At 43.4% G+C, this 16,089-nt stretch overlaps 1 protein-coding gene across 2 annotated transcripts in view; it reads left to right on the forward strand.

Annotated features, from left to right (window-relative positions):
- LOC137372982 (spindle assembly abnormal protein 6 homolog) overlaps positions 1 to 14,980 on the forward strand; it is a 101,416-nt gene extending 86,436 nt beyond the window's left edge. For both annotated transcript variants that reach the window (XM_068037569.1, XM_068037570.1), the window contains 4 exons: positions 5,324 to 5,464; positions 6,046 to 6,149; positions 6,289 to 6,380; positions 6,796 to 14,980. In XM_068037569.1, coding sequence (XP_067893670.1) covers positions 5,324 to 5,464; positions 6,046 to 6,149; positions 6,289 to 6,380; positions 6,796 to 6,884 — 426 coding nt within the window. In that variant the 3' untranslated portion in view covers positions 6,885 to 14,980. The remainder of the gene's footprint in view (positions 1 to 5,323; positions 5,465 to 6,045; positions 6,150 to 6,288; positions 6,381 to 6,795) is intronic.
- The last annotated feature ends 1,109 nt before the right edge of the window (positions 14,981 to 16,089 follow it).

A 16,089-nucleotide genomic window follows, 5' to 3' on the forward strand; every position in this document is an offset into this window, starting at 1 on the left:
TCAGTGCTGTATCTCTAAATAAATAAAATAAAATAAATAAAAGCTAGTACTGAACCAGGGATTTCCAAATTGAATTTCCTCAATCTTTTATACAGTCTGCTAAAGTCTATGATACATTCATCCATTGAATAACCATCTGTTTTCCAAAATCTGTCAAAGTCTGACCATGCCACATACGCATTCAATAGGTTATCTTTCTTGTAAATTTCATCCAAAACTCCTAACAGAAGATCCAGCCCTTCATCAGTATCCAACTGACAAGCATCCAGTTCTGAAAACACTTTACTTCTCATTTTACTTTTAGTTGGAAGTGGCAATGCCAAGGCCATATCTTGTTTCCTTTTTGGTAGAGATGTAACCCGTGTCCACATCTCCACTTCATTCTTCCATTGGTCATATGGTTCAGACTCCAAAAACACCGGAGGGTAATCATACCCTGACAATTTGTACTTGCTTTCTGCCATATTTTTCACAATGGCCCTTGAGACTTTAGTTTTCTATCCAAAAAGAAATTCCTATTTTCTAACCTTCAGCTTTAGGCAACCATTCTCTGCTACCATGATAAACTCCAGAAAGCTTATTATAGAAGGATAAGGCTGGAGCCTATATTTACTCAGTTTTACATTTATTGTGCAGAGTAAAAGGATTACAAACATGTAGCTCTACACACAAATCCCTCTCCCATTCTCAGTGAGTGTCTGCTTTTAAGTGCTCAACTAAAACCCCAATTAACTCCCTTCTGCATATAATCAAACAATTAACACATAAGAGTCTAATCCACCTGCTTCCACTGCCCCAGAGCCACTTTTATACAGGTCCTCAATCTGATCAGTGGACTAGAAACAGAGGGAAAGCTACTGGTGACCCAAGTCCTGACCACTTAATATCATTTACATGTGGCATGAATAGCAAGAGAAGGATGACTGGAGTTATCATCAAAGAGGTGGAGGAAAATACCAGTGGTAAATTTTTAATGGGCGGGGATTTGTCACAATGTCCCCTGACATCCCATTTTCCTTCACTCTTCATGGAGGAAAACATATGCTATGGCCTATATGGCTTTTAAATATTATCTTTAGCAACTACGTTTTGGGGGAGCAAGTAGGGCAGCTTTTGTTTAAAAGTTTTAAAACTTCAAATCAGAAAGAACTGTATTTTGTTCTGATAAGGCTATTTTAGGTATCAGCTGTGGCTCTGTTGGTAGCACTCTCGCCTCTGGATCGCAAGGTTCCGGGTTCATTTCACTCCAGGACTTGAGCACAAAAATCAAGGCTGGCACTCCAGTGCAGTATTGAGGGAGTGCTGCACTGTTGGAAGTGCCGTCTTTGAGGTGAGACGTTAAACCGAGGCCAGCTCAGGTGGATTTTCTTTTATTTGTTCATGGGATGCGGACATCGCTGGCTACGCCAGCATTTATTTCCCATCCCTAATTGCTCTTGAGAAGATGGTGGTGAGCTGCCTTCTTGAACCACTGCAGCCCTTGGGGTATAGGTACACCAACAATGCTGTTAGGAAGGGAGTTCCAGGATTTTGACCCAGCAACAGTGAAGGAACGGCGATATAGTTCCAAGTCAGGATGGTGTGTGGCTTGGAGGGGAACTTGCAGATGGTAGTGTTCCTAAGCAACTGCTGCTGTTGTCCTTCTAGGTGGTAGAAGTCGCGGGTGTGGAAGGTGCTGTCGAAGGAGCCTTGGTGAGTTGCTGCAGTGCATCAAAAAGGTGGTACATACTGCTGCCACTGTGCATCGGTGGTGAAAGGAGTGAATGTTGAAGGCGATGGATGGGGTGCCAATTAAGCGGGCTGCTTTGTCCTGGATGATGTCAATCTTCTTGAGTGTTGTTGGTGCTGCTCCCATCCAGGCAAGTGGAGAGTATTCCATCACACTACTGACTTGTGCCTTGTAGATGGTGGACAGGCATTGGGGAGTCAGGAGGTGAGTTAGTCGCTGCAGAATTCCTGGCGCCTGACCTGCTGTTGTAGCCACAGTATTAATGTGGCTGATCCAGTTCAGTTTCTGGTCAATGGTAACCCCCAGGATGTTGAAAGTGGGGGATTCAGCAATGGTAATGGCAATGAACATCAAGGGGAGATGGTTAGATTCTCTCTTGAGATGGTCGTTGACAGGCACTTGTGTGGCATGAATGTTACTTACCACTAAGCCTGGATGTTGTCCAGGTCTTGCTGCATCTTGACATGGGCTGCTTCAATATCTGACAAGTCGCAAGTGGTGCTGAACATTATGTAATCATTAGCGAACATCTCCACTTCTGCCCTTATGATGGAGGGAAGGTCATTGATAATCTAGCTGAAGATGGTTGGGCCTAGACACTACCCTGAGGAACTCCTGCAGTGATGTCCTGGGACCGAGATAATTGACTTCCAATAACCACAACCATCTTCCTTTGTGCCAGATATCCAACCAGCGGCGAGTTTTCCCCCTGATTCCCAGTGACCAGTTTTGCAAGGGCTCTTTGATGCCACACTCAGTCAAATGCTGCCTTGATGTCAAGGGCAGTCACTCTCACCTCATCTCTGGAGTTCAGTTCTTTTGTCCATGTTTGGACCAAGGCTGTAAAGAGGTCTGGAGGTGGAACTCAAAACTGAGCACCAGTGAGCAGGTTATTGCTAAGTAATTGCTGCTTGATGGCACTGTCGCGACCCCTTCCATCACTTTGCTGATGATCGAGAGTAGACTAATAGGGCGGTAATTGGCCACGTTGGATTTGTCCTGCTTTTTGTGTACAGGACATACCTGGGCAATTTTCCACATTGCCGGGTAGATGCCTGTGTTGTAGCTGTACTGGAACAGCTTGGTTAAGAGCACTCTTCATTGAACCAGGATTGGTCCCCCGGCTTGATGTTAATGGTAGAGTGGGGGATATGCTGGGCCATGAGGTTACTGTTACGACCGAGGCAGGAGGAGTGCACTGTTTATTCTAGTTCCACTTCTCCACAGGTCACAACATATATTTTAAAATTTCCCACTCTTAGCTCCTGGTTTTAACTCTTAACACCAACATTTCTACCAAATCCTTTAGTTTATTCTTGGTTGAGTTCCTCAAATCACTCAAGGATACATCCTCCTTCCCCAAAGAGGTTGCAGCAACTGTTAAAGACACTCTGGTAGAGTAAACTTTGTTCTACTGCACAAAAAACTTGGTTCTTTTTTTATTTTTTCCTTTTCCAATTATTATTACCCCACTTACAATTATACGTCATCGGTGTTGGGTTTATCCCGGAAAGAGAGCCCCCAGTTAATATGTTATGACCGAGGCAGGAGGAGCGTACTGTTTATTCTAGTCCTGCTTCTCCACAGGTCACAACATATATTTTAAATTTTCTCACTTACTAATACAGTCAATCATATACTTTATTTTTCCCAGAATAGAACACACTAAAAAGGTTTCTTTAATGAACAACAAAATTATCAGTTTATTATAGAACAAGTCTTAACTAGTAATGAATTAAAGCATAAACACGCAAATTTAAATGTTAAAGTCCTCTTTTTTCCTTAGCCCTTCTCTCTCTCTCACACACACACACACACGTTAACTGGAAAAATAAAAAGGATGTCTTAAATTCAAAGCTCTGTTACAGACAAAAAAAATAACTTGGGGTGATTACTTGCTCATTTTTTGAAAAAAACAGCAAATGAGATATGTTGTTCCAAAACTGCATACAGTCTAACTTCCGAGTACATATAGACAAGTCACTGAGATCTTTTAAAACAGTTCTTTTCAGCCGGTGTTAAGAATCAGTCTCGCAGGCTTTTCTTAAAGACAGGAGACGAGATGAATTGACACAATGGACTTCTCAGGGTCTTTTAGAGATACTGGGAAACGAGCTAGGTTGCAGTCTTCTCTCCTTCCTTCACTTCTTCAGCAGCAGGCTAACTTTATCAGCTGCTCATTCCAGAAGGTAAAACACACTGACACTACAACCAGAAGCTTGTGAGTTTGCTGCACACTCAGGTGTGCGCTGCTGCTTCCAGGCTTGTCCACTCAAGGGGCACCTGTCACTTCTCTGCCCACTTCTTCCCCTGTTACCATTGTTGCTGTTCTGTTTTTAACTTGAGTCATGTGACAACCAGTACATTGTTGCCAAACCAGTTCTTTCAGTGTCCCCTTGATGACTCTCTTGAAAAAAAACTGGTCCAACGTTTATTCAGTTTGACTATGAATTCCTCAAAAAAAATATTTTAACAAAAAACCAGAAACACCTTCATAACATTACAGATTGTGGTTGAATACAATTCTGCTGCTGTTGATAGTCCACAGCACCTCATGGATGCCCAGCTTTGAATTGCTAGATCTGTTTGAAATCTATCCCATTTAGCACAGTGGTAGTGCCACACAACACGATGGTGGGTATCTTTAATGTGAAGATGGGACTTTGTTTTCACAAGGACTGTGCTGTGTTCACTCCTACCAATACTGTCATGGACAGGTGCATCTGCAACAGGTAGATTGATGAGGACAAGGTCAAGTAGGTTTTCCCCTCTTGTTGGTTGCCTTACCACCTGCTGCAGCCCCAGTCTAACAGCTATGTACTTTAAGTCTCAGCCAGCTCGGTCAGCGGTGGTGTTACCGAGCCAGTCTTGGTGATGGACATTGAAGTCCCCCACCCAGAGTACATGCTGTGCCCTTGCTGCCCACAATGCTTTTTCCAATTGGTGTTCCAATTGTGGAGAAGCACTGATTCATGAGCCGAGGGGGGTGCAGTAGGTGGTAATCAGCAGGAGGTTTCCTTGCCCGTGTTTGACCTGATGCCATGATACTTCTGTAAAGGATCTCATGGCACTATATTGAAGAAGGGGAGTTATCCCTGGTGTTCTGGCCAATATTTATCCCTCAATCAACATCACTAAAACAGATTGTCTGCTCATTATCACATTTCTGCTTGTGGGTGTCTGCTGTGCACAAATTGGCTGCCACGTTTCCTACATTACAATGTTGACTATACTTTAGAAGTACTTCATTGGCTGTATAGTACTTTAAGACATCCAGTGGCCATGAAAGACGCTATATAAATGCAAGTCTTTTTTTTCTTTTTGTGAAAGAAAACTTATTCAGGAACTCTTATAATTTCAGTTTTCTTTTGCACCTAACCCAATTGTTTCTAAGCAAAACTCCAGTGATAATATTACTCAAGATAGGGTATCAGGTGTTGTAGTTATAGAACTGGTTTTGAATCTGCTGCACTATAATGTGTACGGTATTTAAAACTTCTTGATTGCGTAATTCAGAATGTTTTGAACATTTGTGAGTTTGTCAGGGATGTTTGAAACGGGCAATGTGACTCTTTGTTCCTTCGTTTATTACAGTCAGAGAAAAATCCTTTTTCAGTCGTTTCTGGAATGAACTATCCAGTTACATCTGTGATGTCATCCTTTCCACAACAGATTACAACCAACAGTATGAAGCCACACTATGCTGTGTCAAATGAACACAGCTTGGGACCAAAGGTAGGCAGGCATCTGTGCTTTCTTTCAATTTTTAGTTGATGTGTCACTATGCGGCAGAATTTAGGAAAATGTACACAGTTCACTGAACTATTTTAATCTTGGTTTAGAAGGAAATTCTTGTTGAAATGTATTAAACTTAGTATTAGATTCAGTGAGAAGAAAATTATATAAGGTGGATGAAATGGACTTTAAAAACCTTGCTGTATCAAGGTGTTGTCATGTTAAGAATAAAGAAATCAAATATACGGCATGTTGCAATTTTGTTTTCTCTGATTATCTGAGGGTAAATTTCTGTGTGCAGTCTCGTAATCCTACATAACTTCAATGAAAGAGCCACAAAAATCCCCAGAAAAACAACAATTACACCATTTTTCTGGAATTTCAATGGCTCTTTTGGTAGACGAATGGGAACACCCCTGTGGAAGTAAAAGCCCATTCTGTACCATCAAATTATTCCTGACCTCCAAATAACCAATTTTATTTTAGTCTAAAACTCTGTATTAAACTGTAGCTTTAACTGCTTTTTTTTATTTGTGACAGTTATGTTTGCCACAGTCAAAAATGTTTTTCATTTTTGACAGGTTCAATTTAACTCTCAATTTTCAAAAACAATAACACCATCAATGACTTCAAAACCAAAACTTGCAGTGGGATTACGTACAGCTCCTTCATCAGACAAAGAAAAGTGCGTTGTTGTGAGATATCTTTTATTGGCATTTATGATTGCATCTTACTAATAAGATTTACATTTTGATCAATGGCCCTGATATTTTTTAATGATGAGTGCCTTCAGATTGACTTTTCTCTTTCCTTCCTCTTTATAGCAAAGTTGGTGGTTTAGAACCAAAGTATTTTAAGCAACGACAAGACAGCATTCCTCTGCGAGGACTCTCTGCTCATAATACATGCAGTTCAGGTAGGAACAGTATTTCTTGGCAGACTTAATGTGATGTGATCGGTATCCTTACTGAAATATTTGAATCTAAATCCTAGTGCTTCCTGGTTAAATGGATACAGCCATCCATAATGGTTTTGACTTTAGTGCTATCTTTTATTGATCTTTTGTGTAATTTGGGAGGCCAATGTTAATCTGCACATCGAACCTTTATTTTAAGGTTGAGTAGAAAAAACATTGCTTGCAATATAAATGGGGGAAAATTTAAACATTTGACAGCGGCTAATAATAATAGTGCATATTCACAATATTAAAATTATTTTAGATCTATGCATGAGATTCTATTAACATAGTGAAAACCATCCTATGTAAAAGTAGTCATAGATAATACTAAATGTTCTTAGTTCAGTTATAAAGTATATTTTTATTTTGTCAGAGCGCCAGAAATCATCCCCATCTACAATAGGAGAACAAACCACAAAATCTGGACAACTTCCTCCAGCTTCTGCCTATTTCTGTGGATGAGAACTGGAACCATCCTGATCCTGAAGTAATTTTTGGTGGCAGATTTGTCAGCCCCCACCACACCATAAACAGTTTTTGTGAACTGCCCTAACAAGTTTTGGGCAGTCTAACATTTGAGCTGATTGGAATTGCAGTGATCAATTTCTTTAAAGCTATTAATGGTTTTGGCTATTGCTGCAAGCTACTGCTGTTTGTTTTGCACATGCAATTTAAAAATAATGTATTTGGCAATTATGGAGAAACCCATGGGGAATAAATTACATCGGCTCATGATAAGGGAAGGCATTTTTTTCATACATATAAATGACTTGGATATTGGAATACAGTGTAAAATTTCAAAATTTGTCAATGATTCCAAACTTGGAGCTGTGGCAAACAGTGAGGATGTTATGCATCGACTGCAACAGGACATTGATAGGATAGCAGAATGATCAGACAAGTGGCAGATGGAATTTAATACAGAAAAATGTGAGGTGGTGCATTTTTGGAGAACGGATAGGGAGAGGCAATGTGGACTTAATTGCACAGTTCTAAAGAGTTTTCAGGGACCTGGGGATTCACATGCATAGATCTTTGAAGGCAGCAGTGCATATTGAGAGAGTAATTAGCAAAGTATATGGGATCTTGGGCTTCATAAATAGAGGTATTCAGTACAAAAGCAGGGAAGTTATGCTGAACCTTTAGAAGGCTGTGTCCAGTTCTGGTCACCACACTTTAGGAAAGATGTGAAGGTCCTTGAGAGAGTGCTGAGATTTCCCAGAATGGTTCCAGGGATAAGGGATTTTAGTAACAAGATTAGTTTGGAGAAGCCGGAGTTATTCTGCTTGGATCAAAGGAGATTGAGGAGAGATTTGGTAGAGGTGTACAAGATTATGACAGGTTTAGATAAGGTTGACAAAGAAAAGCTGTCCCATTAACTGATTGTACAAGGGGACATAGATTTAAATTTTTGGGAAAAATATGCAGAAACATGTAACGCAGTGACTGTTAATGATCTGGAACTCACTGTCTACGAAGGTGGTAGAATGGGAGATGATGAATGATTTGAAAAGGAAATTGGATGGGCACTTGAGGGAAATAAACTTGCAGGGCTACAGGAATAGAGCCAGGGAATGGGACTGACAGGATTGCTCTACAGAGAACCGGCATGGACTCGTTAGGCCGAATGACCTCTTTCTGTGCCATAATGACGATGTAAATTGTGTGTTTTGTCAATTCTGCTTTTTATCATTTTTTCTTGGTGGTCATTCTAATTCAAACTAAGGATGAGGTTAATGTGCAGTGATTCTAAATTACTAATAGATTAACCTCCGAACAAAAAAGATAAATAGTTTGCAACAACAGATCTATAGTGCCCAAAGTCAATATTTAACAGAATGACTACAGATATTTTTATATGTTCATGGGATATGAGTGATGCTGGCAAGGCCAACATTTGTTGTCCATCCCTAATTGTCCTTGAGAAGGTGATGGTGAACTGCCTTCTTGAACCGCAGCAGTCCATGTGATGTAGGTACACCCATAGCGTTGTTAGGAAGAGAGTTCCAGGTTTTTGACCCAGCTACAATGAAGGAATGGCAATATAGTTCCGAGTCAGGATGGTGCTTGGCTTGGAGGGGAACTTGCAGGTGGTGGTGTTCCCATGTGTCTGCTGCCCTTGTCTTTCTAGGTGGTAAAGATCATGGGTTTGGAAGGAGGCTAGGTTAGTTGCTGCAGTGCATCTTGTATATTGTACACACTGCTGCCACTGCGTGCTGGTGGTGGAAGTAAATGTTTAAGGTGGTGGATGGAGTGCCCATCAAGTGGGATGCTTTGTTTCGGATAGTGGTATTGAACGTCTTGAGTTTTGTTGGAGCTGCACTCATCCAGGCAAGTGGAGAGTATTCCATCACACTCCTGACTTGTAGATGGACAGGCTCTGGGGAGTCAGGAGGTGAGTTACTCGTCGCAGAATTCCCAGCCTCTGAGCTGCTGTTACAGCCACAGTATTTATATAGCTGGTCCAGTTAAGTTTCTGGTCAATGGTAATCCCCAGGATGTTACTCTTCTTATCTTCCGGGAGCGGAGCGGAGCTCTTCCAGCGTGCCGGAATTTTGAGAAAAAAAGCCAATAGTGACATCAGAGGAGAGCTGCAAGGTGATTGGTTGGTGAGTCACTGCTGTTAGTGCATTTAAATATCTTTTTTAAAAAAGGGGTAAGTTTTTTTTTGAAAAAAACCTCTAGTGATAAGGTGAGTACTATTAAAGTGTTTTTTTAAAATTCAGTGTAGTTTATTAAGGACTTTAGATTGGAGTGGGTAGAACAAGGCCCCTAGTGTAATTAGTATTTTTTAATTCAGGGAGTAACTAATTAATCTAAGGGTAAGTCATGACAGGAGAGCACAGCCTCGTGATATGCTCCTCCTGCACTATGTGGGAAATCACGGATGCTTCCAGTGTCCCTGACGACCATGTGTGCAGGAAGTGTATCCATCTGCAGCTGCTGGCTACCCGCATTACGGAGCTGGAGCTGCGGGTAGATTCACTGTGGAGCATCCGCGATGCTGAGGACGTCGTGGATAGCACTTTTAGTGAGGTGGTCACACTGCAGGGTAATGTCTGCACAGGCAGAAAAGGGATGGGTGACCACCAGACGGAGTAGTAGGCGCAGTCAGGTAGTGCAGGAGTCCCCTGTGACCATCCCCCTCTCAAACAGATATACCGCTTTGGATACTGTTGAGGGGGATGACCTCCCAGGGGAAAGCAGCAACAGCCAGGACCGTGGCACCATGGAGGGCTCTGCTGCAGAGCAGGGGAGGAAAAGAGGTGGAAGAACTATAGTGATGGGGGATTCTATTGTAAGGGGTGCAGATAGGCGTTTCTGTTCCCGCAAACGAGACTCCAGGATGGTATGTTGCCTCCCGAGTGCTAGGGTCAAGGATGTCTCGGAGTGGCTGCAGGACATTCTGAAAGGGGAGGGTGAGCAGCCAGAGATCGTGGTCCATATTCGTACTAATGACATAGGCAGGAAGAGAGATGAGGTCCTGCAAAGTGAATATAGAGAGTTAGGCAGAAGGTTAAAAGGTAGGACTTCTAGGGTTGTAATCTCAGGATTACTCACTGTGCCACGTGCTAGTGAGGGTAGGAATAGGAGGATAAGGCAAATGAATGTGTGGCTGAAGAGCTGGTGTAGGCAGGAGGGATTCAGCTACTTGGATCTTTGGGATCTCATCTGGTGTAGAGGTGACCTGTACAAGAGGGACAGGTTGCATCTGAACTGGAAGGGGATCAATATCCTTGCGGGGAGGTTTGCTAGTAATGGGAGGGTTTAAACTAGTCTTGCAGGGGGTTGGGACCCAAAGTAGTAGTCTCTCCAATGAGGCAAATGTAGAGGTTAAAGCAAGCAAGTCCAGTAGGCAGGCCAGGCAGGGGCAGGACAGGGAGCGTGGAAGGTCTGGTAGGCTAAACTGCATTGACTTTAATGCAAGAAGCCTTACAGGGAAGACAGATGAACTTAGAGCATGGATCGGTACATGGGATTGTGATATTATAGCTATTATGGAAATGTGGTTGAGGGATGGGCAGGACTGGCAGCTCAATGTTCCGGGGTACCAATGCTTCCGGCGTGACAGAGGTGGAGGTAAGAGAGGAGGGGGATTTGCACTATTGATTATGGAGGACATCACGGCAGTTCTTAGAGAGGATATCCCGGGGGGAACATCCAGCGAGGCCATATGGGTAGAACTTAGAAATAAGAAAGGGGTCATCACTTTGATGGTATTATACTATAGGCCCCCCAATAGTCAGAGGGAATTGGAGGAGCATATATGTAGGGAAATCACAGATAGGTGGGGGAGCACTTTGGGACCAGTGACCATAACTCTATTAGCTTCAAGATAGATATGGAAAAGGATAGGACTGGTCCTCAGGTTGAAGTCCTAAATTGGGGGAAGGCTAATTTCGATGGCATCAGACAGGAACTCTCAAAAGTTGAATGGGAGAGGCTGTTTACAGGTAAAGGGACGTCTGGCAAATGGGAGGCTTTTAAAAGTGAGATAGGAAGAGTTCAGGGCCGGCATGTTCCTGGTAGATGGAAGGGCAAGGCTGGCAAGTTTAGGGAACCTTGGTTGACGAGGGATATTGAGGGTCTGGTCAGGACAAAGAAGGAGACATAAGTCAGGTATAGGCAGCTGGGATCAAGCGAGTCCCTCGAGGAGTATAAGGGATGTAAGAGTACACTTAAGAAGGAAATTAGGAGGGCGAAAGGGGGGCATGAGATTTCCCTGGCAGATAAGATAAAGGAGAATCCTAAAAGATTCTATAAGTATATTGAGAGTAAAAGGGTAACTAGGGAGAGAGTAGGTCCCCTTAAGGATCAGTGTGGTAATCTATGTGTGGAGCCACGGGAAATGGGCGACGTCTTAAATGAATACTTCTCGTCTGTATTTACCGTGGAGAAGGTCATGGAAGCTAGTGAGTTCAGTGGTGTGCTGAAGGGATCGGTGCTGGGCCCTCTGTTGTTTGTCATATATATTAATGACTTGGATGTGAATGTAGGGGGCATGATTAGTAAGTTTACAGATAACACCAAAATTGGTGGTATAGTGGACAGTGAAGAAAGTTGTCTAAGGTTACAACAGGATATAGATAAACTGGGAAAGTGGGCAAGGGATTGGAAAATGGAATTTAACGCAGACAAGTGTGAAATGATGCATTTTGGGAAGTCAAACCAGGGCAGAACATATACAGTGAATGCCAAGGCCCTGGGGAGTGTTGTTGAGCAGATACACCTTGGGGTGCAAGTATATAGTTCCCTGAAAGTGGCAGCACAGGTAGATAGGGTGGTGAAGAAGACATATGGCATGCTTGCCTTCAACGGCCGAGGCATTGAGTACAAGAGTTGGGACGTCATGTTACAGTTGTACATTTTTTTAAAAATTCATTCATGGGATGTGGACATCGCTGGCCAGGCCAGCATTTATTGCCCATCCCTAATTACCCTTGAGAATGTGGTGGTGAGCTGCCTTCTTGAACCGCTGCAGTCCATGTTGGGTAGGTACACCCACAGTGCTGTTAGGAAGGGAGTTCCAGGATTTTGACCCAGCGACAGCGAAGGAACGCCGATATAGTTCCAAGTCAGGATGGTGTGTGACTTGGAGGGGAACTTGCAGGTGGTGGTGTTCCCATGTATGTGCTGCCCTTGTCCTTCTAGTTGGTAGAGGTCGCGGGTTTCGAAGGTGCTGTCGAAGGAGCCTTGATGCATTGCTGCAGTGCATCTTGTAGATGGTACACACTGCTGCCACTGTGCGTCAGTGGTGGAGGGAGTGAATGTTTGTAGATGGGGTGCCAATCAAGCGGGCTGCTTTGTCCTGGATGGTGTTGAGCTTCTTGAGTGTTGTTGGAGCTGCACCCATCTTGGCAAGTGGAGACTATTCCATCACACTCCCGACTTGTGCCTTGTAGATGGTGGACAGGCTTTGGGGAGTCAGGAGGTGAGTTACTCGCCTCAGGATTCCTAGCCTCTGACCTGCTCTTGTAGCCACGGTATTTATATGGCTACTCCAGTTCAGTTTCTGGTCAATGGTAGCCCCTAGGATGTTGATAGTGGGGGATTCAGCGATGGTAATGCCGTTGAATGTCATGGGGAGATGGTTAGATTCTCTCTTGTTGGAGATGGTCATTGCCTGGAACTTGTGTGGCGCGAATGTTACTTGCCACATACCAGCCCAAGCCTGGATATTGTCCAGGTCTTGCTGCATTTCTACACAGACTGCTTCAGTATCTGAGGAGTCATGAATGGTGCTGAACATTGTGCAATCATCAGTGAACATCCCCACTCTGACCTTATGATTGAAGGAAGGTCATTGATGAAGCAGCTGAAGATGGTTGGGCCTAGGACACTACCCTGAGGAACTCCTGCAGTGATGTCCTGGAGCTCAGATGATTGACCTCCAACAACCACAACCATCTTCCTTTGTGCTAGGTATGACTCCAGCCAGTGGAGGGTTTTCCCCCTGATTCCCATTGACCTCAGTTTTGCTAGGGCTCCTTGATGCCATAGTCGGTCAAATGCTGCCTTGATGTCAAGGACAGTCACTCTCACCTCACCTCTTGAGTTCAGCCCTTTTGTCCATGTTTGAACCAAGGCTGTAATGAGGTCAGGAGCTGAGTGGCCATGGCGGAACCCAAACTGAGCGTCACTGAGCAGGTTATTGCTAAGCAAGTGCCGCTTGATGGCACTGTTGATGACACCTTCCATCACTTAACTGATGATTGAGAGTAGGCTGATGGGGCAGTAATTGGCCGGGTTGGACATGTCCTGCTTTTTGTGTACAGGACATACCTGGGCAATTTTCCACATTGCAGGGTAGATGCCAGTGTTGTAGCTGTACTGGAACAGCGTGGCTAGGGGCGCGGCAAGTTCTGGAGCACAGGTCTTCAGTACTATTGCCGGAATATTGTCAGGGCCCAAAGCTTTTGCAGAATCCAGTGCCTTCAGTCGTTTCTTGATATCACGCGGAGTGAATCGAATTGGCTGAAGTCTGGCATCTGTAATGCTGGGGACTTCAGGAGGAGGCCGAGATGGATCATCAACTCGGCACTTCTGGCTGAAGATTGTTGCAAATGCTTCTGCCTTATCTTTCGCACTGATGTGCTGGGCTCCCCCATCATTGAGGATGGGGATATTTGTGGAGCCACCTCCTCCAGTTAGTTGTTTAATTGTCCACCACCATTCACGGCTGGATGTGGCAGGACTGCAGAGCTTAGATCTGATCCGTTGGTTATGGGATGCTTAGCTCTGTCTATCGCATGCTGCTTACGCAGTTTGGCATGCAAGTAGTCCTGTGTTGTAGCTTCACCAGGTTGACACCTCATTTTGAGGTATGCCTGGTGCTACTCCTGGCATGACCTCCTGCACTCTTCATTGAACCGTTGGTTAGGCTGCATTTGGAGTACTGTGTGCAGTTCTGGTGGCCGCACTACAGGAAAGTTGTGATTAAACTCGAGAGGGTACAGAAAAGATTCACAAGGATGTTGTCTGGTTTGGAGGGCGTGAGCTATAAAGAGAGATTGGATAGGCTGGGTCTGTTTTCCCTGGAGCGAAGGAGGCTGAGAGGGGACATGATAGAGGTATATAAAATTATGAGAGGCATAGATAGGGTAGACAGCCAGCAGCTATTTCCCATGGTAGGGGTGACTAAAACTAGAGGGGCATAGATTTAAGGTGAGAGGGAGGAGGTTTAAAGGGGATCAAATGGGTACATTTTTCACACAAAGAATAGTGGGTATCTGGAATGAGCTGCCAGAGGAGGTGGTGGAGGCAGGAACACTAGCAACATTTAAGAGGCATCTGGACAGGTACTTGAATGAGAAAGGCATAGAGGGATATGGAATTAATGCAGGCAAGTGGGATTAGTATAGATCGGCATGGACACGGTGGGCTGAAGGGCCTGTTTCTATGCTGTACAACTCCATGACTCTATGTTGGTGGTGGATTCAGCGATGGTAACGCCTTTGAACAAGATTCCACAAGTGCTCACTAATACTTGTTTCTCTCAGCCCTTTTCTGACTCTTCTGGTAATGTCTTTTCTCTCTCTCTGTGTGAGGGAGAAAAATCTCCCCCCACCCCAAAATGTATTTTTTGATGGTGGGTGAGGATAGTGGACAGAGGGCTGAGATGGCCTTAAGTTGCACGTGAAAAACTTGATCTTGGGGAATAGATTTTGAATAGAAATTAAATTAACTTTATAATCAGGGTCGGATAAATGGGAACGTACACACTATTGGTCAACTAAGGAAGGAGTGATTCTAGGAAGAACATCTTTTGGTCAAAAGTCTCATCAAAAATGCAATGTATGACTTTTTTGGAGATTCTGTTCTGGCAATATAGCTTGACCTGTCACGTATATTGTTTTCAAATATGTTGTAAAATAAAGTTTGTACAGCTTTTAATCAGAAAGTGGCATTTATAACATTACTGATATGAAATAAAATGTATGTTGCTATGAAAATGTATAAAGAATGTCAATATTTTAAGCAAAAAGATTTATTTCTAAAATGACATTGAATTCTTTGTGTCCAGTATGCCCAAGAGGAGTTAAATAAATATATTTATATTCGTATTGACTCAATTGTTTTTATCTTTATTAGCTATACATATGAAAATTTGTAGCTTGGGCAGTGGAGCAATTAACATTTCCTTTATGTTACATAATTTAGTTTACATTGAATTGTGTGTTTGGTTAAATCGCACATTTTAGTATTGGAAGGTTAGGTTTCTTGCATAGTTCTGCTTAGATGCTTTACCCATGTTTGATATGGAAGGTGGCCCTATTGCAGGGAGACTTAAAATTGCCTGTACCTACAGAGCATTCCTTAGTAGTTCCGTAAAGAAAGAACATTCGTTTAGATATTGTATATTTGATGCCCTCAGGACACCCCAAAGTGCTTTATAGTCATCAGTTACTTTTGAAATGTAGGCAAACACAGCAGCAATTTGCATGCAGCAAAGTCCCAAAATGACCAGCTCATGTTTTAGGTTGTGTTGGTTTAGGGATAAACGTTGGCCAGGAGAACTCCCCTGCTCTTTGAATAATGCCAGGGGATCTGTAAGATCCACTTGAGAAAAGTGAGAGGATCTAACAACATAAATACAACACTCCTACAAGGCTGAAGTGTCAGCATACATCATGCGCTCAAGTGCTGGAGTGGGGATTGAAAGCGAGAAAAGCTGGAGATTCTGAACTGTTTTCCATTGAAGAGGTGTATCCAAAGTTTATACCAGTGTACCTTATATAGCCACAGCACTGAGGTGGTGGTATGTTCAGCGCATGTCTGAATTTGTTTTTTCATATTTTGCAATGTCATCGGCAGCTGTCCCTCAAATCGAGGATGACATCTACTTAAGGTCGTTAATTTCTGCCATGGGTCTTCAGGTGACTGAACAGGCTGATTCTCAACCCGCAGATCTTTGGGAACATGGGGGCAGGACGCCCCACGAGGTAGTGGGATCTTGAGTGCAGGATTTGCTTCCATTTCTTTCCTTCGCTGCTGCTGCTCTGCCTCAGCATTAAGGCGTTTGGACTCAAAGCATGATGCAACTTGATAGACACGTTGTCGCCATTTTGAACGATTGGTCGTAAGCTCCTGCCAGTCATCAATATCAATGCTGCCGCACTTCAAAGAGAACTTCAGAGTGTTTTTGAAGCATTTTCTTTGTCCTCCC

This window comes from Heterodontus francisci, chromosome 8 (assembly GCF_036365525.1).
Source record: "Heterodontus francisci isolate sHetFra1 chromosome 8, sHetFra1.hap1, whole genome shotgun sequence".
Classification (NCBI taxonomy): Eukaryota; Metazoa; Chordata; class Chondrichthyes; order Heterodontiformes; family Heterodontidae; genus Heterodontus; species Heterodontus francisci.